Source organism: Pinus tabuliformis, chromosome 1_1 (genome assembly GCF_031772625.1).
Source record: "Pinus tabuliformis cultivar Carrire ecotype Pingquan chromosome 1_1, CPIR1, whole genome shotgun sequence".
In the NCBI taxonomy this organism is placed as follows: Eukaryota; Viridiplantae; Streptophyta; class Pinopsida; order Pinales; family Pinaceae; genus Pinus; species Pinus tabuliformis.
Window position 1 is genome coordinate 552,796,915 of NC_142297.1, and position 20,755 is coordinate 552,817,669.

The 20,755-nt window shown below is 37.2% G+C and overlaps 1 protein-coding gene across 1 annotated transcript in view; it reads left to right on the forward strand.

The window, feature by feature from the left end:
- Window positions 1-2,764: 2,764 nt before the first annotated feature.
- LOC149214335 (cinnamoyl-CoA reductase 1-like) overlaps window positions 2,765-20,755 on the forward strand; it is a 78,980-nt gene continuing 60,989 nt past the window's right edge. The window contains exon 1 of the mRNA XM_089390882.1: window positions 2,765-3,084. Within this exon, the coding sequence (XP_089247008.1) occupies window positions 3,030-3,084 (55 nt within the window). The 5' untranslated portion in view covers window positions 2,765-3,029. The remainder of the gene's footprint in view (window positions 3,085-20,755) is intronic.

Genomic DNA, 20,755 nt, shown 5'->3' on the forward strand with positions numbered 1-20,755 from the left:
TAGCTTCTTACTTCAATAAAAGGCACACAAAAAGAAACCAAACAACATCCTATTACATTACATTGCAAGGAGTTGTTGATAGCACATGATCCTTCACTGATATTGGTATAGGCTTACTAGGTTTTATGCTTGATGACTTAGTCCTGGAGAATTTTGATTTGTCCAACTTGGGAATGAATGGTTTCTTTAATAGGGGTTGGGTTATGGGTAGCTCTGCTTATCCACTCTAGCATTTGCTTCTAATTCCATATGTTCAAGATAATCATACCTAGACTCAACATGGTTTCATTTTCAAGATAAGCAAGATCCAAAAGATTGCAAGGGATGGATTTAGTCAATTGAAAGGGAGGTGGTGTTATCTAGAAAATTGCAATAAGGTGAAGTTGTTTGACTTGACAATTGTTCTTGGAGCATGTTATTTGTTGCCTAATATTTGTGAGTAGCACAATGAGGATTTTGATCTAGAGTTGGCATTTGAGCTAGTGGATGATGGGATGTGTTTAGAAAGTTGTATGCGATATTTGAGTCTATGTAGGAAAAGGATAAAATTGCAACCAATTTGTTGCATCATGCTCATCTTGGCATACGTTTTCTCTAGACATACTACCAAATCCTTTTTCTTCTTTAGGGGATGTTTATTGGATTCTAGTTCCTAAACACCACATGTATATGTTGTTTATTCTCATGAGATAGAAACATCTCAATCAAAGATGGGATGAACATAGGGCCACCTATAGTTTATGAATATATTTACCATAATTGTTTGTATCATTCTCATTTAGGCATAAGTTTTCTTTAGACATACTCCCAAAGACCTTTTTTTTTTTTTTGTTAGGTTTTTCGTTCGTTATTCAATTTCAACCACCCATGCATTCTCTTAGGTCCTCCCACCTCTCCCAAAGCTAGAAGCATCCCATTAAGAGATGAGATGAATGTAGGGTCACCTTTAGTTTACTTGGAAAAATTCAATGATCAAATATAATTCAATGCTTGTCTGCATTAGGGTTATAAGTTCAACTGTTAAGAAAAACAGCTAGAAGCATCCGATTGGGATGAAAATTATTTGTTAATTTTCAAGGAAATTCTTTTGTCTAAAAAATAAACTCGTTAGATATGATATGGAGCTCATTAGAGTGAGTTTGTTATGATTTTATTCATTGTTACTTTATAACACACACTTGTTTTTTTATGTGTGTGAGAGTGAGTTTGTTATGATTTTCTTCATTGTTACTTTAAAACGCACACTTGTTTTTCTATGTGTGTCTGTGTTTAGTTATTTATATATATGAACAATAATATATATTGGTTTCCCTTAATTTTTGTAATAAATAGAAGAAAGTATTTGATCAAACCCTGTTTTTACCACATTTAATTCTTATTAGTATTTTCCCTCCAATAATGTAATAATGGAGGAAACCATAACATAAACATATAACATGATATCAAGAGATTTGCAATATAAGTTTGTCATAAATTTAGTCTTTTAATTTTCAAAAAGTTTAGATATTATGCATTTAATCTTTGTTAGTATTAGTGTATATCCCATGATTCAAAACAACACTAAAATATATATTGTCAAATGTATAAATTATCTATAAATCATAAAGTATATCTTATATACGTAAATTTTAGCATAAACCATATTAATTAATCTATTTTTGAGTTTTTATTGATAAGATTCAATAATCTTACTTCTTTTATCATTTTATATGTCCTATAAGATTTCTTTAGTCATATATCATATATATACAAATGCTATGGCATGTTTGGGTCAAGGACATTTGATTTCAAAATTATGGAGATTGTATTATAAGTATTCCATGCAATTTCAAAACTCAATATTTAATAAGTGATTTGTGTATTATGGTCTTTTTTTTAATATGTGAATTTTAAATAAATTGAAAAATTAATTTATTATGAAAACATAATGAAAGACAAAATATTAAACATAATGGCTTGACGGCTAGCATAAACATCCAAAACATACAAATAAATAAAAATTGCTTTACGGATAAAGAGAAATCCAACCATATGTGGGAGTGTTGGGACAAGCAAAATAAACGCTTAATAGAGAGCAGATATTCTCTATTGCAAGAGCTTAGCGTTGTCCGAAGTTGTTGCCATGGTGCATTTCACTTGACTATTGCTGTGAATAATGACCTCCTAATTAATTCATCTCCATACAATTTTTCTAGAACCTCTATTCAATCCAAATCCATCCATTCCGCCGCCATTTTCGCCTCGAACATCCGTCAATCTGCACCCTACCTACCTGCTGTGCTGGTGCAATGTCAGATCTTACACGCTTATTAAAGAACCATGTCAAATCATAGATCAAACGAGGCCCGTCGGCATTACTCTGAAAGTGAGTGTGAATGCCTTACAATTACTGACAGATGACGGACTAAAGTTGAAAAATTATTTAGTATTTTGGACAACGGTTATTAAAAACGTATCATGTGACTATGGCCCAAAGAATCATTCGAGAGATTATCTACTCTCCACATTAAAGGACTTCCAATGTTACAGTTTAAATTAGAAAACATGCTATTTTGTCAAACTTCAATTTGGTCTTATCAAACTTAATAAACCATCCCTTCTCTGCCTATAAACCGACTACAATTTATGGATCCAACTAATCAGATTTATTACGGCTAGGTTCTACTCATTTTGTACTTGTTATTATATACATGTCATTTTTATGTTTACTGTCAACCAGAAAAAAACAAAAACCCAACAACATCATACAGGCAGTGAAATTCCAGGCATGGCGGTTATGTATTGTCATCACATTCTCACCATCAATGGCATTCAAAAGCCGCATTTCTCTTTACAAATTACATGTATATGATTCGATGAGCTAGTTGCCTGACTTCATATCAACGGTTGAGTTGCTCATCTGAGAGTTGCAGCCTGCACTATCTTGGCAAACAGCACCAGATAACACCAGATAACACCAAAAGAAAGAAACGAACAGAACAGTTTGCGTGACGGGAGCAGGGGGATTCATTGCCTCGTGGCTTGTTGAGATGCTCCTCAAAAGAGGCTACACCGTGAGAGGAGTAGTTCGCACCAACCCAAACGGTATGTAGGCTTACCATATAATCAGTTTAATTATTTGTTTATTTCTTCATGGAGCTAGGGTTTCTGATGGTATTTGACATGTACATATGATGGATGGAACTATACACATCTTAGAGCTGTTGAGATTTTCTGTTTTAATTAAATTTGGCAAAAATCTCATGTATGTGACAACAATAGGATTAGTTGCTATATTAGCTCTATTATTTTTTGAGGACTTAATGCATCCTTTGTTTTTCCCATAGAAAAAAGTCATAATTTCTATTAGATCATAAGAAATTACATTCTGTAGATGCCTAGGCATATGCATAATGAGGCTGGTCACCTCCACGGATAGTAGCAAAAACTTTTGTCTACAACCCTGTACAGATAATCTTAACAGTTTTTTCCTCCACGCAGGGAGTTCAGTTCTCAGATGTATCATAAACCAAAATTTATACAAAATAACAAGAGTGTGCTCCACGCAGGGAGACATGCTGATAAAAACAAAAATAACATCTGCAATTCATCAAAGAAAAAAGGAGATATGTCTGATAGATCTGTGATGAGTTCAAAATATTTCCCAATAGTTAACAACAGTTGCTGTCTCATAGCTTTGTGAGGTTCCAGTGTGCCAAAAAGTATCAAAAAGAAACCTGTAGATAGTTTTGTAAAAATATAAAAACAGCCTCATGGCTGTATCCTCCGGAGAGAGCGCAGATCGACAAAAGGTCTGTGGTAGTGTTGATGGAAGAGTCCATCCAACTCTTCCTGTATCAGCCAGTCTTCTTCTTGCCTTTGCGCTGCCTATTTTGATAGGAGGTCCGCCCTTGAGTTGCGCTCCCTGTAAATATGTTGACAAGCAAAATGTTCAAATAAATCTATAAGCCTGTGTGTCTCTTCCAGAATGTGTCTCCTATATTAATGTGTCTTTTATAAGCGTGAGTTAATGCATCCTATATTTGTTGCGAGGGAATTTATGATTTAGTTTTATACTCCAGCTATAAGAAATGTAATCCCTAGAGGATTGTGGTAGAGTGTAGAGAAAATAGGGTGAGCTGAGAGCATGTGTGAAGAATTAAAATTGTTGTAATCTCCTGTTGAGTAATAAGATTGCCGATACCTCTGTTCTGGTGGACATAGCCCAGATTGGTTGGGTGAACCACGTTAAATCTGTGTGTTATGGTTTTTTGATTTTTTGATGTGCTGTGTATGTTTGTTTATTTTATTTCCGCTGCGAATTGTTTAGTCTAAGAAGTGGTATCAGAGCGGCACAGCGGAAGCATGGAGGGCCCATAACCTACAGGTCTCTGGTTGTGGAGCTGGTGCGTGTGACAGAGCTATTGAACGTGGAGTTTTGGCGATTGGCGCGGTTTCGGCAGAGGCAGTCGCGCCAATTTCTGATAGAGATCGGGTTGACGCGTTTTATTTTTGGAACAGACGCGCTAGTGGTGCGGATCCGAGTTTAATACTCGTGCCAGAGCGCTAGTATCCCGATTGGCATGGAATCGACGCGTTTAAGCATGCCAATATTTTGTCACTTACACCGTTTTTGTTTTGGCGCGGATCATCTGCTATCAAAGAAGCGCCAACCCGCCAAGCGAGAATCGCTTTGGTAAAATTGCAATTTTGTTATTTGTTTTTTATTTCTAATCTGCAGTTTGTACAGCAGAGGGATTGTATGATAAGGTAAAGGCAGCACAGTAGAAGGCAAAGGCATTTTTTGTTAGACATTAACTTTATTTATTAAGTTGGAATTAGAGATTCAGTTTGTTACAACATGCCAAAAACTCAGAGTGCTCATTTTGAGATCGAGAAGTTCAATGGCAAAAATAACTTCGAAATATGGAAAGTGAAGATGTATGATCTGCTTGTGCAACAAGGCGTGGCAAAGGCGCTGTTGGGAAATCCAAATAGCCTTACACCATGACAGATGATGAATAGAATGAATTGGATGGAAGAGCTTTGAGTGGTATTCCATTCTTTTTGGCGGATGATGTTTTGTTTAACATCGTGTCAGAGAAAACTGCTACTGGTTTGTGGACAAAGCTTGAGAAGCTGTACATGACAAAATCCTTGACCAATAGGATTCTTCTGAAGCAACAATTATACATTTTGCGCATGAAGGAATTTACAGCTATTAATGATCATTTAAATGTGTTTAATACTCTTCTGGTGCAATTAGAAAGTATAGAAGTAAAATTTGAATCAAAAGATAAAGCTATAACTTTATTATGCTCGTTGCCCGAGTCATGGGATCATTTTGTTACTTCTATAAGTCTTAGTACATCAGAAACCCTTGAATTTGATGATGTTGTTGGAGCTTTGTTGTCCGAAGAGACAAGGAAGAGGTCAAATTCCGAAACCTCAACATGAGAAGCAATGATGGCTAGAGGTCGTTCTAGAGAAAGACGCTCCAATAAGCATAGTGACTCGTGTTCAAAATCGAAAGGGAAGAAGAGTAAGGTAAAGTGTTGGTTTTGTGGCAAATCGAGACATTTGAAGAAGGACTGTTGGAAGAGACAACAAGCATCCAAACAAGACTCTTCACCAATGAAGTAAGAAGAAAACATGACAAATACAGGTTCGGCATCCAAGACAGGTATGAGTGATGAAGTGTTATTAGTTGATTTGTCTAGTCATGATCAACATTGGCTGTTAGACTCTGGTGCATCAAATCACATGTGTATTCATAGGGAATGGTTTAAAACTTATAAACCAATCAATGATGGAGTACTTTACATGGGAAATGATGTCACATGTAACATTGTGGGAATTGGAACCGTTCAGCTTAAAATGTTTGATGAGATAAATAAAATTTTAACTGATGTAAGAAATGTACCTGAACTAAGGAGAAACCTCATTTCATTAGGAGTGCTGGACACAAATGGATATAAAACCTTTATTCAAGGTGGAGTAATGAAAATTTATAAAGGAATTTTACTAGTAACGAAAGCAAAGAAGGTTGGAAATATTTTTCAGTTAGAAGGAAGAACAGAGTCAGATTATGTTTCTATAGTGTCTGAAAATGACAGTGATTCTATTCGTTTATGGTATCAAAGGTTGGGCCATATGAGTGAAAGAGATTTAAAGATTTTATCTGATCATAAGTTACTTCCTAGTCTAAAGTCTGTTAAGTTAGATTTCTGCAAACATTTTATGTTTGGGAAACAAAGCAAGAAGAAGTTTCAAATTGGAAAACATACTAATAAGGGAATCCTTGATTATATCCATTCTGATGTTTGCGGTCCATATCCTATAACCTCATATGGGGGTTCGTCATATTTTGTATCTTTTATTGATGATTTCTCTACAAAAGTATGGGTCTACATGTTAAAAAAGAAGTTTGATGTGTTTATAGTTTTCAAATAGTTTAGAGAATTAGTTGAAAACATCACTGGAAGAACTATTAAATGTTTAAGAACTGACAATGGTGGTGAGTTTACTTCAAAGGAATTTGATAATTATTGCAAGGAAGCTGGGATCGAAAGACATAAAACCACTGTATATAATCCTCAACAAAATGGAGTTGTTGAACGCATGAATAGGACTCTTTTAGAGAGAGAAAGAAGTATGCTGAGTGACGCCAATTTGCAGAAGGAATTGTGGACAGAAGTGGTTGCTACAGCTTGCTATTTGATAAATCGATCACCATCAACTGCAATAGGATGCAAAATTCCTCAAGAGGTATGGAAAGGTCATCCTTGTGATTATTCTAAACTGAATGTTTTTTGTTGTGATGCATATGCTCTAGTTCCAAAACATCAGCGTTCTAAATTAGATCCTAAATCAAAAATATATATCTCTATTGGATATGGTGATGGGACTAAGGGATACAGATTGTGGGATCTTACTACTCACAAGATCATCATTAACAGAGATGTTAAATTTAATGAATCCTCACTTGAAAGTTCAGATGTAGATGATAAATTGAAACAAGATAATGTATCTAAGATTCAACACATTTAGTTTGAAACCAGTTCAAATACTGATGATGATCAAGATGAACATGGTTCAGATGTTAGTCATGAACAATTTTCAGATGTAGATCATGAACATGTTTCAGATGCAGATCATGAAGAAGTTCCTATAGATAATAATCAACAAATTGTGGAAGTACCAGAAACATCTTTAAGGAGGTCCACGAGAATTAAACGTCCTCCTAGAAGGTATGATGATTATGTTACTTCAATTGCTTTAACCGCTAATGATCATGAACCTTTGTGCTATCAGGAAGCTGTAGAAGGTTCTAAAAGTGAAAAGTGGAAAGAAACTATGAAGGACGAGATGATGGAATTAGACAAGAATGACACATGGGATCTGGTAGAACTTCCTAACGACAGAAAAACTATGGGATGTAAATGGGTGTACAAATTGAAAAGGGGTGTTGATGGTTCAAAGGGCAGGTACAAAGCAAGACTAGTCGCGAAAGGTTTTTCTCAGAAAGAAGGCATTGATTTTCATGAGATATTTTCACCAATTGTGAAAATTGTTTCAATTCGAATTGTATTAGAATTAGTTGCCTTACTTGATTTAGAATTACAACAACTAGATGTTAAAACTGCATTTTTACATGGAGATTTAGATGAGTATATTTACATGGAACAACCGAAAGGGTTTGTTCAAGACCGCAACAAGAAATTTGTCTACAGGCTCAAGAAATCATTGTATGGTCTGAAGCAATCGCCTCGACAATGGTACAAGAAATTTGATTCTTTCATGTTGAGTCAAAATTATATAAGAAGTGAAGATGATCATTGTGTTTACTTTAAGAAATTAAGTAATGGCATGTTCATTATCTTAGTGTTATATGTTGATGATATGCTTTTAGCAAGAAAAATCATAACAGAGATCAACAGGTTAAAGGCTCAGATGGCTACGACATTTTATATGAAAGATCTAGGAGCAGGAAGACAAATCTTGGGCATGGAGATTTTCAGAGATAGGAACAATGGTAAGCTGTGGCTATCACAACAGAAGTGTATTGAGAAAATACTCTTGAGGTTTGGTATGAACAATGTGAAGCCTGTTTTAGTCCCTTTAGCTTCCCATTTTAAGCTTTCTTCAAGTTTATGTCCTAATACAAATGAAGAAAAGGAATATATGTCTCGGATTCCATATGCCAATGTAGTAGGTTGTTTAATGTATGTGATGGTTTGTACTAGACCAGATATTTTACATGTAGTTGGGGTTGTTAGTAGGTATATGGAAAATCCAGGAAAGGAAGACTGGTCAGCAGTGAAATGGGTGCTTTGGTATTTGAGAGGCACAAGTGATTATTGTATCACTTATAATAGAAGTAGTGAATTTGTTTGCGGATATGTTGATTCCGATTTTGTAGGTGATTTGGATAAGAGAAGGTCAACTTCAGGGTATGTCTTTACCCTTGCAGGTGGAGCTATTAGCTGGATGCCAAAGCTACAGAATATTGTTGCTTTATCCACTATTGAAGTAGAATACATAGCTGCTTCGCATGCTTGCAAAGAAGCGGTTTGGTTGAAAGGTTTGATTGATGAGTTTGGTAGGTTACAGGACAACATCAAGTTATTTTGTGATAGTCAAAGTGCAATTCATTTGGCTAAGAATCCGGCCTATCATAGTAAATCTAATCATATACCTATCAAGTACCATTTTGTAAGACAGGTTATCACTAAAAGGGGTGTTTCTCTTGAAAAAGTGCATACGAAGGAAAACTATGCAGACATGTTCACGAAACCAGTTTTGTTAGAGAAGCTACATTGGTGTCTGGCTTCTCTTGGCTTGCCGAAAAGATAAAAATAATAAATGAACAGGGTATTAGGATAATTGTTGTCAAGGTGGAGATTGTTGAGATTTTCTGTTTTAATTAAATTTGGCAAAAATCTCATGTATGTGACAACAATAGGATTAGTTGCTATATTAGCTCCAGTATTTTTTGAGGAGGAGTTAATGCATCCTATATTTGTTGTGAGGGAATTTATGATTCAGTTTTATACTCAAGATATAAGAAATGTAATCCCGTAGAGGATTTTGGTAGAGTGTAGAGAAAATAGGGTGAGCTGAGAGTATGTGTGAAGAATTAAAATTGTTGTAATCTCTTGTTGAATAATAAGATTGCCGATGCCTCTGTTCTGGTGGACGTAGCCCAGATTGGTTGGGTGAACCACGTTAAATCTGTGTGTTATGGTTTTGTGATTTTTTAATGTGTTGTGTATGTTTTTTTATTTTATTTATGTTGCGCATTGTTTAGTCTAACAAGAGTGTTGCAAGGAGCAAAAGAGAAGCTTGAGCTTGTGAGAGTTGATATTCTCGATTACCAGAGCTTAGTAGTAGTCATCCGAGGCTGCAATGGTGTATTTAATGTGGCTACTGCTATGAGCAACAACCCCGTAATTAATTATTTAGTTAGCGCCCATCAATTTAGTTGTAGTTTAAAATGACGTCAAGCAACTGTATTAGTCTTGTGGCCATTTGGCTGTTAGATATTGTTAACCATTGTAGTTCACTGATGGGCTTAGGTCCATACATGATGGACGTAATTATATGCAAGAAGAGGTAATAGCGCCAGCGGTGAAAGGAACGAAGAATGTGATGGAGGTTTGCGCAGAACGTCTTCTATCGGTGCTGTTTACCTGGGTCCTCACAGAAACCCATTGGCCATAGTTGATGAGGGTTGCTGGAGCAATTTGGACTACTGCATACAGACCAGTGTATTTATTACTTTCTCTAGATTAATACACTATTCTCAATATATGTAGAAATATCAAGTTGGATCGTATGGATTTGGGCTAAGTGTATTACTTGGTTTTGTTCGTTAATTGCAGAACTAGTAGTTGGAAGTACTACACACCTACATGCAGACTCTTAGTTAGAGCATGGGACTACATGCAATATTTATTCTGCATGACTTATTCCGTGATTTTCTCCTTCTTTCACTCCGTAACTGGTTAGTTCTTCTGCATGATTTACTCTTTCTTTAACTCTGCAACCGGTTAGTTCTTTTGCATGATTTACTCCATGATTTTCTCCTTATTTCACTCTGCAATTGGCTAGTCACCTATTAAGGTCACTAGAAAAGGTAGAGTGGGACTTTTACATGGAAGCTCTGAAGATGTGCTTCATGTTCCAAACCTTTCAGTAAACCTGCTTTCGGTTTATCAGATCACTCATTCCGGCACCGTAAAGAGAGTGGAATTCACTATAGATGCAGTGAACATATATGACCTACATAGCAGCTCCAAAATTGCAATCGGTGAGGTAAACAATGGAGTCAGACTGTATACATTTTCTGAATTTATTGAATCTGAATCCTCCTTATTGCTTACACATGATGATGATAGTAGTAGGCTTTGGCACAAGATGTTTGGTCACTTAAATTACAAGTATATGCAGCAGCTAAGCAAGCATGAGATGGTGGAAGGCTTGCCAAATATCAGTTTCTCCAAAGGAGTTTATGAAGGGTGTGTCTTTGGCAAACATCCTAGAGAAAAGTTTGACACTGGCAAGACTCACAGAGCATCCTCTCCTCTAGATCTGATCCATGGTGATCTCATGGGGCCTTTTCATCATCCTTCCATCAACAAAGAAAGGTATGTTCTAACATTTATCGATGATTTCTCACGATATACTTGGGTGTATCTTCTCAAGAACAAATCTGAAGTTTTTGCGCACTTTGAAGATTTCAAAGCACCAGTTGAGACACAGTTAAAGAGAAATATCAAATCCCTCCGTACAGAAAATGTGGGGGAATATGCTAACACAACACTTAAGAACCATTGCCTTTAGTCTGACATATAGTTGTAGTACGCAGTTCCATATACTCCATAGCAGAACGGAGTTACTGAGAGAAAAAACCGATCTCTCAAAGAGATGGCTTCCTGCATGTTACATGCTAAGTCATTGCCTCATAAGTTATGGGCTGAAGCACTTAATTGTGCTAAATACATCCAAAATAGATCTCCTCATAGGTCTGTCAAGGATCAGACCCCCTTTGAGGCTTAGAGCAGCACTAAAATAGAGGTCACCCACTTCTGTGTTTTCGGCTCCCAAGCATGGGCCAGAATCCCCTATGAAAAGAGGAAAGCTCTTGATCCACAGAGCATTGAGTGCATCTTTGTTGGATACCCTAATGGTGTGAAGGGATACCGAATCCTGATTTCCTCTACGGACAAGCTCATTATTGAGAAAAGTGTCAAATTTGAGGAAAGTCTCTCGCATGCACCTCAATTGCCGCATGCAGACACTTTTTATCTACATCATGTCTGAGATGATGACTCAGTACACTTAGATGTAGATACAGAGCATGCTGATGCCACTGTAGAGCATGCATATGGAAAGACAGAGTCTTCAGATACAAATCCAATGCATGCATATGATGATCCACATCCAAGCCCAGATCAGGCTTCCAGCAATGAATCAAATTTCCCTATCATAAATCAAAAAACAAATATTTTACGTGAGATATATGCACAAGATCACCCAGCTGCTAGAAATGGTCTTGTGGGGGATAATTCTGATTTGCAGAGGACTAGCTCAGAGTTTATTGAGCCTCCTCTTGTTCTCACTACCACTGAACCATCGCCATCCTGGCATTGTCATTTGGTTCAGTCTTCTGATCCACAGTCTTATGTTGACGTTGTTGGGCATCAATCTTGGGAGTCCACCATGTAGGAGGAGTATAACTCCCTCCTCAAGAACCAGACCTGGGACCTGGTCCCCCTTCCTATGGGAAGGAAGCTTGTCTGATGCAAATGGGTCTATAGGACCAAGAGTGCTGAAGATGGGCAAATCACCAGATGAAAATCAAGGCTAGTAGCTAAAGGCTTCCAACAAGTGCATGGCATTGATTATGACAAGACCTTTGTTCCAGTAGCAAAGATGGATTCCATATGTCTTACACTTACCATTGCGGCTACCCAGGGGTGGGAAGTACATCAGATGGATGTGAAGAATGCCTTTCTTCATGGAGACCTATCGGAGGAGATCTACATGGAGCAGCCGCATGGTTTCATTCATGATTCATCTTTGGTCTGTAGACTGAAGAAATATCTCTACGGCCTTAAGCAGGCCTCGAGAGCTTGGTATGCGAAGATGGATTCTTTTCTCTTATCACAAAACCTTGAAAGATGTAAGTATGATCCGAATGTTTACATGCTCAGGACACATGATTCTCTTCTTATCCTAGTTTTGTATGTCGATGATCTCCTAATCACCGGCAGCTCGGCTTCGACCATTGCTACATTCAAGAGGGCCTTGCATGATAGGTTCTTTATGATGGACATGGGTCCATTACACTTCTTTCTTGGTCTTGAGATCAGCCAGGATGCCACAGGCATCAAACTCTCTCAGGCTAAGTATGCATGGGATCTCGTCGAGAGATTTCGCATGACTCACTGCAAGCCAGCACTGACTCCTTTTCTTTCTGGGGTCCGCCTTGAGGATGGAGGTGCCACTCCATTAGTTGACAAAACTCTCTCCTGATAGCTAGTGGGGAGCTTATTGTACCTCACCCACTCCAGACCAGATCTCTCATATGTAGTAGGGGCAATTTCCAGATACATGCACGAGCCGTATGAGCTATACTGGAATGCTGCCAAGCGCATCCTCTGATATGTGCACAGCACCATCATCTTCGGGATTCACTATGCAGTAGGCACTGCATTTAATCTCCTTGGCTTCACAGATTTTGATTGGGCAGGAGACAACATTGATCGCAAGTCCACCTCTGGATATGCACTCAGTTTAGGATTTGGCCCTATCTGTTGGTCGAGTAAGAAGCACGCTGCCATTTCTCTCTCTTCAATTGAGGCTGAGTAAAGAGGAGTAGTTAACATCACCATTCAGGCTCTATGGCTACAACACCTCCTCATTGAGTTGGGTGTCCAGTTCCACCAGCCTATTGTCATCTGGTGTGACAACCAAAGCACTCTCAAATTTTGCAAGGATCCAGTACAGCGGAAACAGACGAAGCACATAGAGATCCATATGCACTACATCAAAGACTTAGTACATGATCGGGTCATTGATTTGCAGTTTTTTCCTTCAGCAGAATAGACTGCAGACATCTTCACCAAGACATTCACTGAGCAGAAGTTTTTCTCTCTGCGCGATCGTCTTGCAGTGAAGGACACAGTTGCTTAGCAACTGTCTTTTCTTCCTCTTTTCTTTTGATTACATTGTATTTTGAGGGGGGATTTTTCCCACGAGGTTTTCCCTCTTTCCTCAATTTTAGTACAAGTTGCACTATATTTTGGGTGACCTTTGGCCTCAGTTGCCAAGGCCCATTTTCTATTTTTCCCCATAGTGGTGTTTAGAGGGGGTGTTGGAAGTACTACAAACCTACATGCAGACTCTTAGTTAGAGCATAGGACTACATGCAAGATTCCTTCTGCATGATTTACTCCTTGATTTGATCCTTCTTTAACTCCGCAACTAGTTAGTTCTTCTGCATGATTTACTCCCTGATTTGCTCATTCTTTAACTCCACAACTCGTTATTTCTTCTGCATGATTTACTCCCTAAATTGCTCTTTCTTTCACTCCGCAACTGGCTAGTTATCTCTAGAACTTATTGTAGGTGTTGAGTCTTCTTATTGATCACCACTATGGTGCATTACCTTGGGATCTTCACCTAGTAATGCTATATCATGAGCATTGTACCTATTTTCTAATGAATCATTCTTTCGTTCTTTCAATTTTCTTTTAGTGTTTTTGCTCTGCAAAGCTATGTGTTCAGCCTTTAGTAGCTAGATTCATCTGTGTAGGTTTTCTAACAAATTTACATTGGTATTGCTATGCTAAAACCTTGCAAAGAGAGATTAGCATGGGAGGTAGCCAAGAAATTTAATTTAGAGTTGGCAGTGTTGAATCCTCGGGTGGTTTTAGGTCCAAATTTGAAGTCCACCATGGACATTGGCACTACTCATATTATGAAATACTTGACAGGTAGGTAAAGCTTTCTATATAGTTACACGATTACCAATTTAATCAGCGAAGAGTCAGCAAAGACGTATGCGAACTTAACTCAGGTATATGTGGATGTGAGCGATGTTGCAGAGGCTCATATTTTAGTATATGAAATGCCCTCGGGCAGCAGCCACAAATATATGTGCATAGAATGCAACATACACCGAGGAGACCTCATCGACATGTTGGCCAAACTGTGCCCACACTGTCCACTCCCTATCGAGTATGCACCCACAGCCCTTTTGCATAATATATATTCTAATATATTTATTTTCAAATTATATATATACACACGAATCAAGCAAAATAAACACTGTAATTTTATGCACCATCATTCATGCCAGTGTGCAGACCAGATAAATCCAAGGAAGCAGCCATATGAGTTTTCCAACCAGAAGCTAAAGAAATTAAATTTCTCATTTACACCTATGATAAAGAATGTAGCAGACACCATCGAAAGCTTACACAAAAAGGGGTTAGTTCAACGCCATCTTTCAGGGTGGGATGACATGTACGACAGCCACCCGCTATTGTCTAGGATTTGAGAAACGGAATGATACAAATTAATCCTGTATATATATTTCTACAATCTTTAGAACATATAACTTACTTAGATGCTCACTAGGATTTGAATTATTACTTCTCTGTCATAGTAGTTAATATTTCAAGGCGGCCTACATTGTAATACTCAGCTGAATAATGAAGATATCAATTCAGAATTGGGATAGTATTTGTATGTGTGATTATCTATCTATATATATATATTAAGAAAAAGAAGGTTTCTTTTATATAAGGAAAAAGAGTGTACATATAGTTGATCATGTATCATGTCTTTTTTTCATCTTGAACATAAAAACAAAATTTTTACCTATACTTTTTTTATAAACAAAAGTGGAAAATTTGTCGGGTATTGTATGTTTAAAAATACATTTGGTGTTTTACATTTATAGAAATAGTTCTCAAAAATCATGATAACTCTGGTTAATCAAAATCTACGATATATAGATCAGGAAATAGGTATGTTTCCCGAATCAACTCTGGTATGGTGTCTTGCTTGTAAGAAGCATAGTGGATCCATGAGAGACAGACACACTTCTCTTGGCGAGCATGTCTACCATGGTATTTTTCTCTGGGTATAAGAGATTCGTTAAAAAGAACGCCCTATGGATCGAATAAGCTTCATCTAATGGGACATCGATGGTGGTTGAAAGCAGGTGAGCCTTGAGTCTCCTAATACTTGTATGTCTTTGATGTTGAGCCATGGTGCCAAGAAAAGTAAACCCTAGAGAGCAATGATTTATGAGCCTGCCCATGCATCCTTCTCACAAAAAATGAAAATAGTGTCACGCTTCCTTAACAATGAGAGAAATTTTTTCCACACATCCTCTTTTCTTGGATCCAATCTTAGTTGTCCTCCAATATAGTGTATATGATATCTACTTTGTTATGCTCAATGATCCTTCTATTTCTACAATTCCAGATGCCCCATATGATGTAAAATGGTAAGGAGAAGAATTTCTTGTGTGAAGTGAACCAAAGCTTAAAACTTGCCTCCAGGTTGTGGTGTGTCCAGCTCCCATTGATTTGGAAAATATTGAGAAAAGAAAGTCAGATCTTTGATGCAATAGAATAGTTTAAAAGTAGGTGAGACACATCCTCCTAGTTTTGCATGCAGAGAGGACAGATGTTAGGACTGTAGAAGCCTCTGCGAGAGAGGTTTTCCCAAGTGAGTATTTCAGCCAGCAAAAACATTTATGTTTTTATGGAATCTTCCCCTTCCATATCTTGTGGAGCCAATGTGGTTCTTTATTAACAGGTGTTGAGTTAGAGATGAACTTGTAAATTTTGTTGATCACAGTATGGTTCTAATTGGTTTTCCCAATCCAGGGAAATCTATCTATCTTCCTCTGCAGTGAGTTGAATCCCAACAGCCTCAACCTATCTGATGTATTGGTGCCATTCAGTAGCCAATGTACCAGAGTGATGAATGTCTACAGCCCGAATCCAAGATTGGATGTAAGGAGATGTAGTTCTATGAGATACAATATGAGATATAGTGTACATACCTCTACTATGCAGATGATGAAAGAGAGGAGACCACTGAGAATGAGATCCCAATAGTCCTTTAATGATGTCCAGACCCACACTTGTCATGTTACCATATCCTACTTCCCAACATAGACAAGCGAATATCCAGTGTCTATTTCTGATCATGCTTAGCCAAATACAAGAGGAATAGGATGATGAACAAGCCCCATCTTTAATCCAGTCTTCTAGATACTTATAAGCCATATACTTTCCTCAATAATTTGTGATGGGATGCCACTACCACTCAGAGCCAACTCGAAGAGCAGGTGCTGGTCAAAGCTGTGTGAAAGACCTGGTATTATTTTTTTTTCCACCAATTGTTAAATAAATTCTGGTTTTGTTAAAGGATTGTCTTTGAATCGAAAAAAAAACAAAGGCTTTCCATGAAAAATATTCAACAAAATTTTGTAGGGTTTTAAGTCAATTTGTGGAAATTTTCAAGAAAATTGAAGTAGGAAGAGTTAAAACTTGGAAATCCTTTGTTGGAATTGGAAATCCTTTTGTTGGAAGAAGACAATTGAAGTATTTTTTTTAAGAAACCCTAGACTGAGGATTGAAGCCTTAGAAAATGGCCAAGACGTCGAATGCAAAATTCAAGGTGGAGAAATTCACTAGAAAGAGCAATTTTTCTCTTTGGAAAATGAAGGTTAGGGATCTGCTTGTGCAACAAGGGTTGCACAAGGCATTGGATAGGGCAACTAAGAAACCTGCAACGAGCACTACTTTAGACTGGGACGACTTGGATGCCCGAGCTCTCAGTACAATCTGGTTATGCCTAGCGGATGAAGTTCTCTTCAATATTGTTGAAGAGAATACAGCTTCATGATTGTGGGAAAAACTCGAAAAACTCTATATGACAAAGTCATTAACCAACAGAATTTATCTGAAAAGACAGTTATACAGTCTTCGAATGAAAGAAGGTTCAAACGTTGCAGAACATTTGAATGTTTTTAATACACTAATATGTCAATTAACAGATATGGAAGTTAAAATACAGGAAGAAGATAAAGCCATAACCTTGTTGTGTTCTTTTCCTGAATCATGGGATCACTTTGTAACTTCAATTAGCTTGAGCACTGCTGATTCTGTGAATTTTGAACCAGTCGTGAGAGCTCTCCTGTCTGAAGAAGTACAAGGGAAATCTAGAACTGAAATAGTTGCATCAGAAGCCATGGTAGGTGGAGGACGCTCAAAGGAAAGAGGAGAAAAACCAAGGGGGTCTTCCAGGTCGAAATCAAAGGGAAAGAAGTGTAAGGCAAAATGTTGGAACTGTAATAAAATTAGACACTTGAAGAAGGACTATTGGAAACAAGAGGAATCCGAAAGCCTGAAGAAGGAAGTGAATTAGGTCGATTTAGTTATGATAGATGAAGTTTTATCTGCTGAAGAATTATGTATGATAGATGAAACTTCACCTGAATGTAATGTCTCTCAGGGTTTAGATAGCTGGCTGTTAGACTCTGGTGCTTTGCATCACATGTACCCACATAGAAATTGGTTTACTTCGTATAAAAATGTAAATGGTAGTTCTGTGTTTATGGGTAACAATGTGTCATGTCAGACTGTTGGGATGGGAGATATCAGGATTAGGATGTACAATAACACAGTTAGAACATTAACTAGTGTTAGACATGTACCCGATTTGAAGAAAAATTTGATTTCTTTGGAAGTGTTGGATTCAGATGGTTATAAGTTTACAGGTCAAGATGGCGTCTTGAAAGTCTTTAAAGGAGCCCTTGTGGTTATGAAGGCAGAAAAGATCATAAATCTTTACAGGTTAAAAGGAAGTACTTAGGTCAGTGAAGCAGTGGTTGCATCAGAAAAAGAAGAAGCAAGTACTCGTCTATGGCATCAGTGATTGGGTCATATGAGCAAGAAAGAACTTCAGATACTGATGAAACATAAATCTCTTCCCGATCTTAAATCCTTGAAATTAGATTTCTGTAAACATTGTGTGTATGGAAAACAGTGTAAACAGGGATTTAAAGTTGGAAATCATAATAGTAAAGATGTTTTAGACTATATTCATTCTGATCTATGGGGACCATCCCCTGTTGTGTCATATGGAGGTGCACTATATTTTTTAACGTTTATTGATGATTACTCCTGTAAATTTTGGGTCTATATGCTAAAAATGAAAGTTGATGTATTAAATGTATTTAAACAATTTAAAGTAATGGTAGAGAAAAGAACAGGAAAATCTATTAAGTGTTTAAGAAATGATAATGGTGGTGAGTTCACTTCAGTTGAATTTGAACAATACTGTAAGGATGAGGGAATTATTAGACACAAAAATGCTATTTATACTCCTCAGCAAAATGGTGTTGCTGAGCGTATGAATCGAACTCTTATGGAAAGATCCAGAAGCATGATCAACAATGCTAGCTTGCAAAAGGAGTTGTGGGCAAAAGCAGTATCTACTACTTGTTATTTATTTAACAGATCACCTTCAGTAGAAATTGATTGTAAAATTCCTGAAGAAGTTTGGACAGGTCAGTCTTGTGACTATTCACATTTGAGGATATTTGGTTGTGATGCTTATTCTCTTATTCCGAAAGATTAGTGTTTAAAATTAGATCCAAAGTCGAAATGTTATGCCTTTGTTGGGTATGACTATGCAGTGAAAGGATATAGGTTGTGGGATCCTACATTACAGAAGATAGTCATTAGTAGAGATGTAACATTTGATGAATCCACTCTTTTAAAATCAAATGTTGAAAGAATTGAATAGGAATAGGTATCGCCAAATCAACGAGTTCAGTTGGAGGCTAGACCTTTTAGTGATAGTTGAAAGGAAGTAGAGACTTCTGGAGAAAAAGATGTTGAAGACACAAAGGAAGCCATTGAAGCTTCTGAACCAGTGCAAGTTTCTGAACTAGTTTAGTAACCAGTCACTCTAAGAAGGTGTACAAGGGAAAGGAAAACTTCCAAGAGGTATGAATATTATACTTCATCTTTTGCTTTGATTACTGAAGATGGGGAACCTTCTTGTTATCAAGAAGCTGTAGATGATACAGATAGTGAAAAATGGAAAATGGTTATGGAAGAAGAAATGGGCTCCTTAGCCAAGAACAATACCTGGGATCTTGTAGAGCTTCCTGAAGGGATAAGTTTTGTTGGATGCAAATAGGTCTTCAAGCTGAAATGGAAAGTTGATGGAAGTATCGAAAGGTATAAGGCGAGACTGGTAGAAAAAGGGTATTCTCAGGTTGAAGGTATAGACTTTCATGAGATTTTTTCTCTAGTTGTAAAACTTGTTTCTATTTGTACTATGTTGGCACTAACTGCATTACTTAATCTTGTGTTAGAATAGTTAGATGTTAAAACAGCTTTTCTACATGGTGATTTGAACAAAGAGATATATATGGAACAACCAGAAGGTTTTGTACAAGGTCACAGCAGAAGATTAGTTTGCAAGCTCAGGAAATCATTGTATGGTCTGAGGCAGTCTCCCAGACAATGGTACAAGAAGTTTGATTCCTTCATGGTGAGCCAAAACTTTATAAGAAGTGAGTATGATCATTGTGTATACATCAAAAGTTTCAATGGCATATTCATTATCTTAGCTTTGTATGTTGACGATATGCTTATTGCAAGCAAAAGCATGGAATAGATCAACAGGTTAAAGGCTCAACTCTCTAGGACATTTGATATGAAGGATCTTGGAGTAGCAAAACATATCTTGGGCATGGAGATACACATAGACAGGAAGAATGGTAAGCTTTGTTTATCACGGCAGAATTATGTGGAGAAAGTACTTGAAAAGTTCTCTGTGAACAATGTGAAACCTATTAATGTTCCACTAGCTTCCCATTTTAAGCTTTCTTCGGTTTTGAGTCCTAGAGCTGATGAAGAAAAGCAGTATATGTCTCATGTACCACATCCAAATGTTGTAGGAAACTTAATGTATGCGATGGTATCTACAAGACCTGACATTTCACATGCAATTGGAGTTATCAGCAGGTTCATGGAAAATCCAGGTAAAGAACATTGGCAAGTAGTGAAATGGGTGCTTCGATATCTAAGAGGCACAAGTGACCATTGCATCATCTTTAATGGTAGTGAAGGATCAGTCTGCGGATATGTAGATGTTGACTATGCAGGTGATTTGGACAAAACAAGATCTACTACAGGTTATGTCTTTACTCTTGCAGGTGGAGAAATTAGTTGGATGTCAAAGCTTCAAGAAATAGTTGCGTTGTCCACTACCGAAGCTGAATATATAGCTACTTGAGATGCCAGTAAAGAAGCAATCTGGTTAAATGGTTTGCTCGATGAAATTGGAAGAACGCAGGAGAAATTGAATGTACTTTGTGACAGTCAAAGTGTTATTTACTTGGCTACAAACCCTGCGTATCACAGCAGAACCAATCACATTGATGTAAGGTATCATTTTCTGAGACATGTGATCGATGGCGGAAAAATAGCTCTTCAAAAGGTCCATACACAAGAGGATTGTGTAGACATATTCACAAAGCCAGTTACAATAGAGAAGATGTGGTGGTGTTTAGCTTCTCTTGGCTTGCAGAAAAGATGATGAATGGTCATGGGCAAGGTGTTAGGAAAATTGTTGTCAAGGTGGAGTTTGTTAGTTTGACAACGAATTATGTAATTTTGTGTAAAATGTAACTAGTCAGTTCTATACCTAAATGTTAGTTATGTAA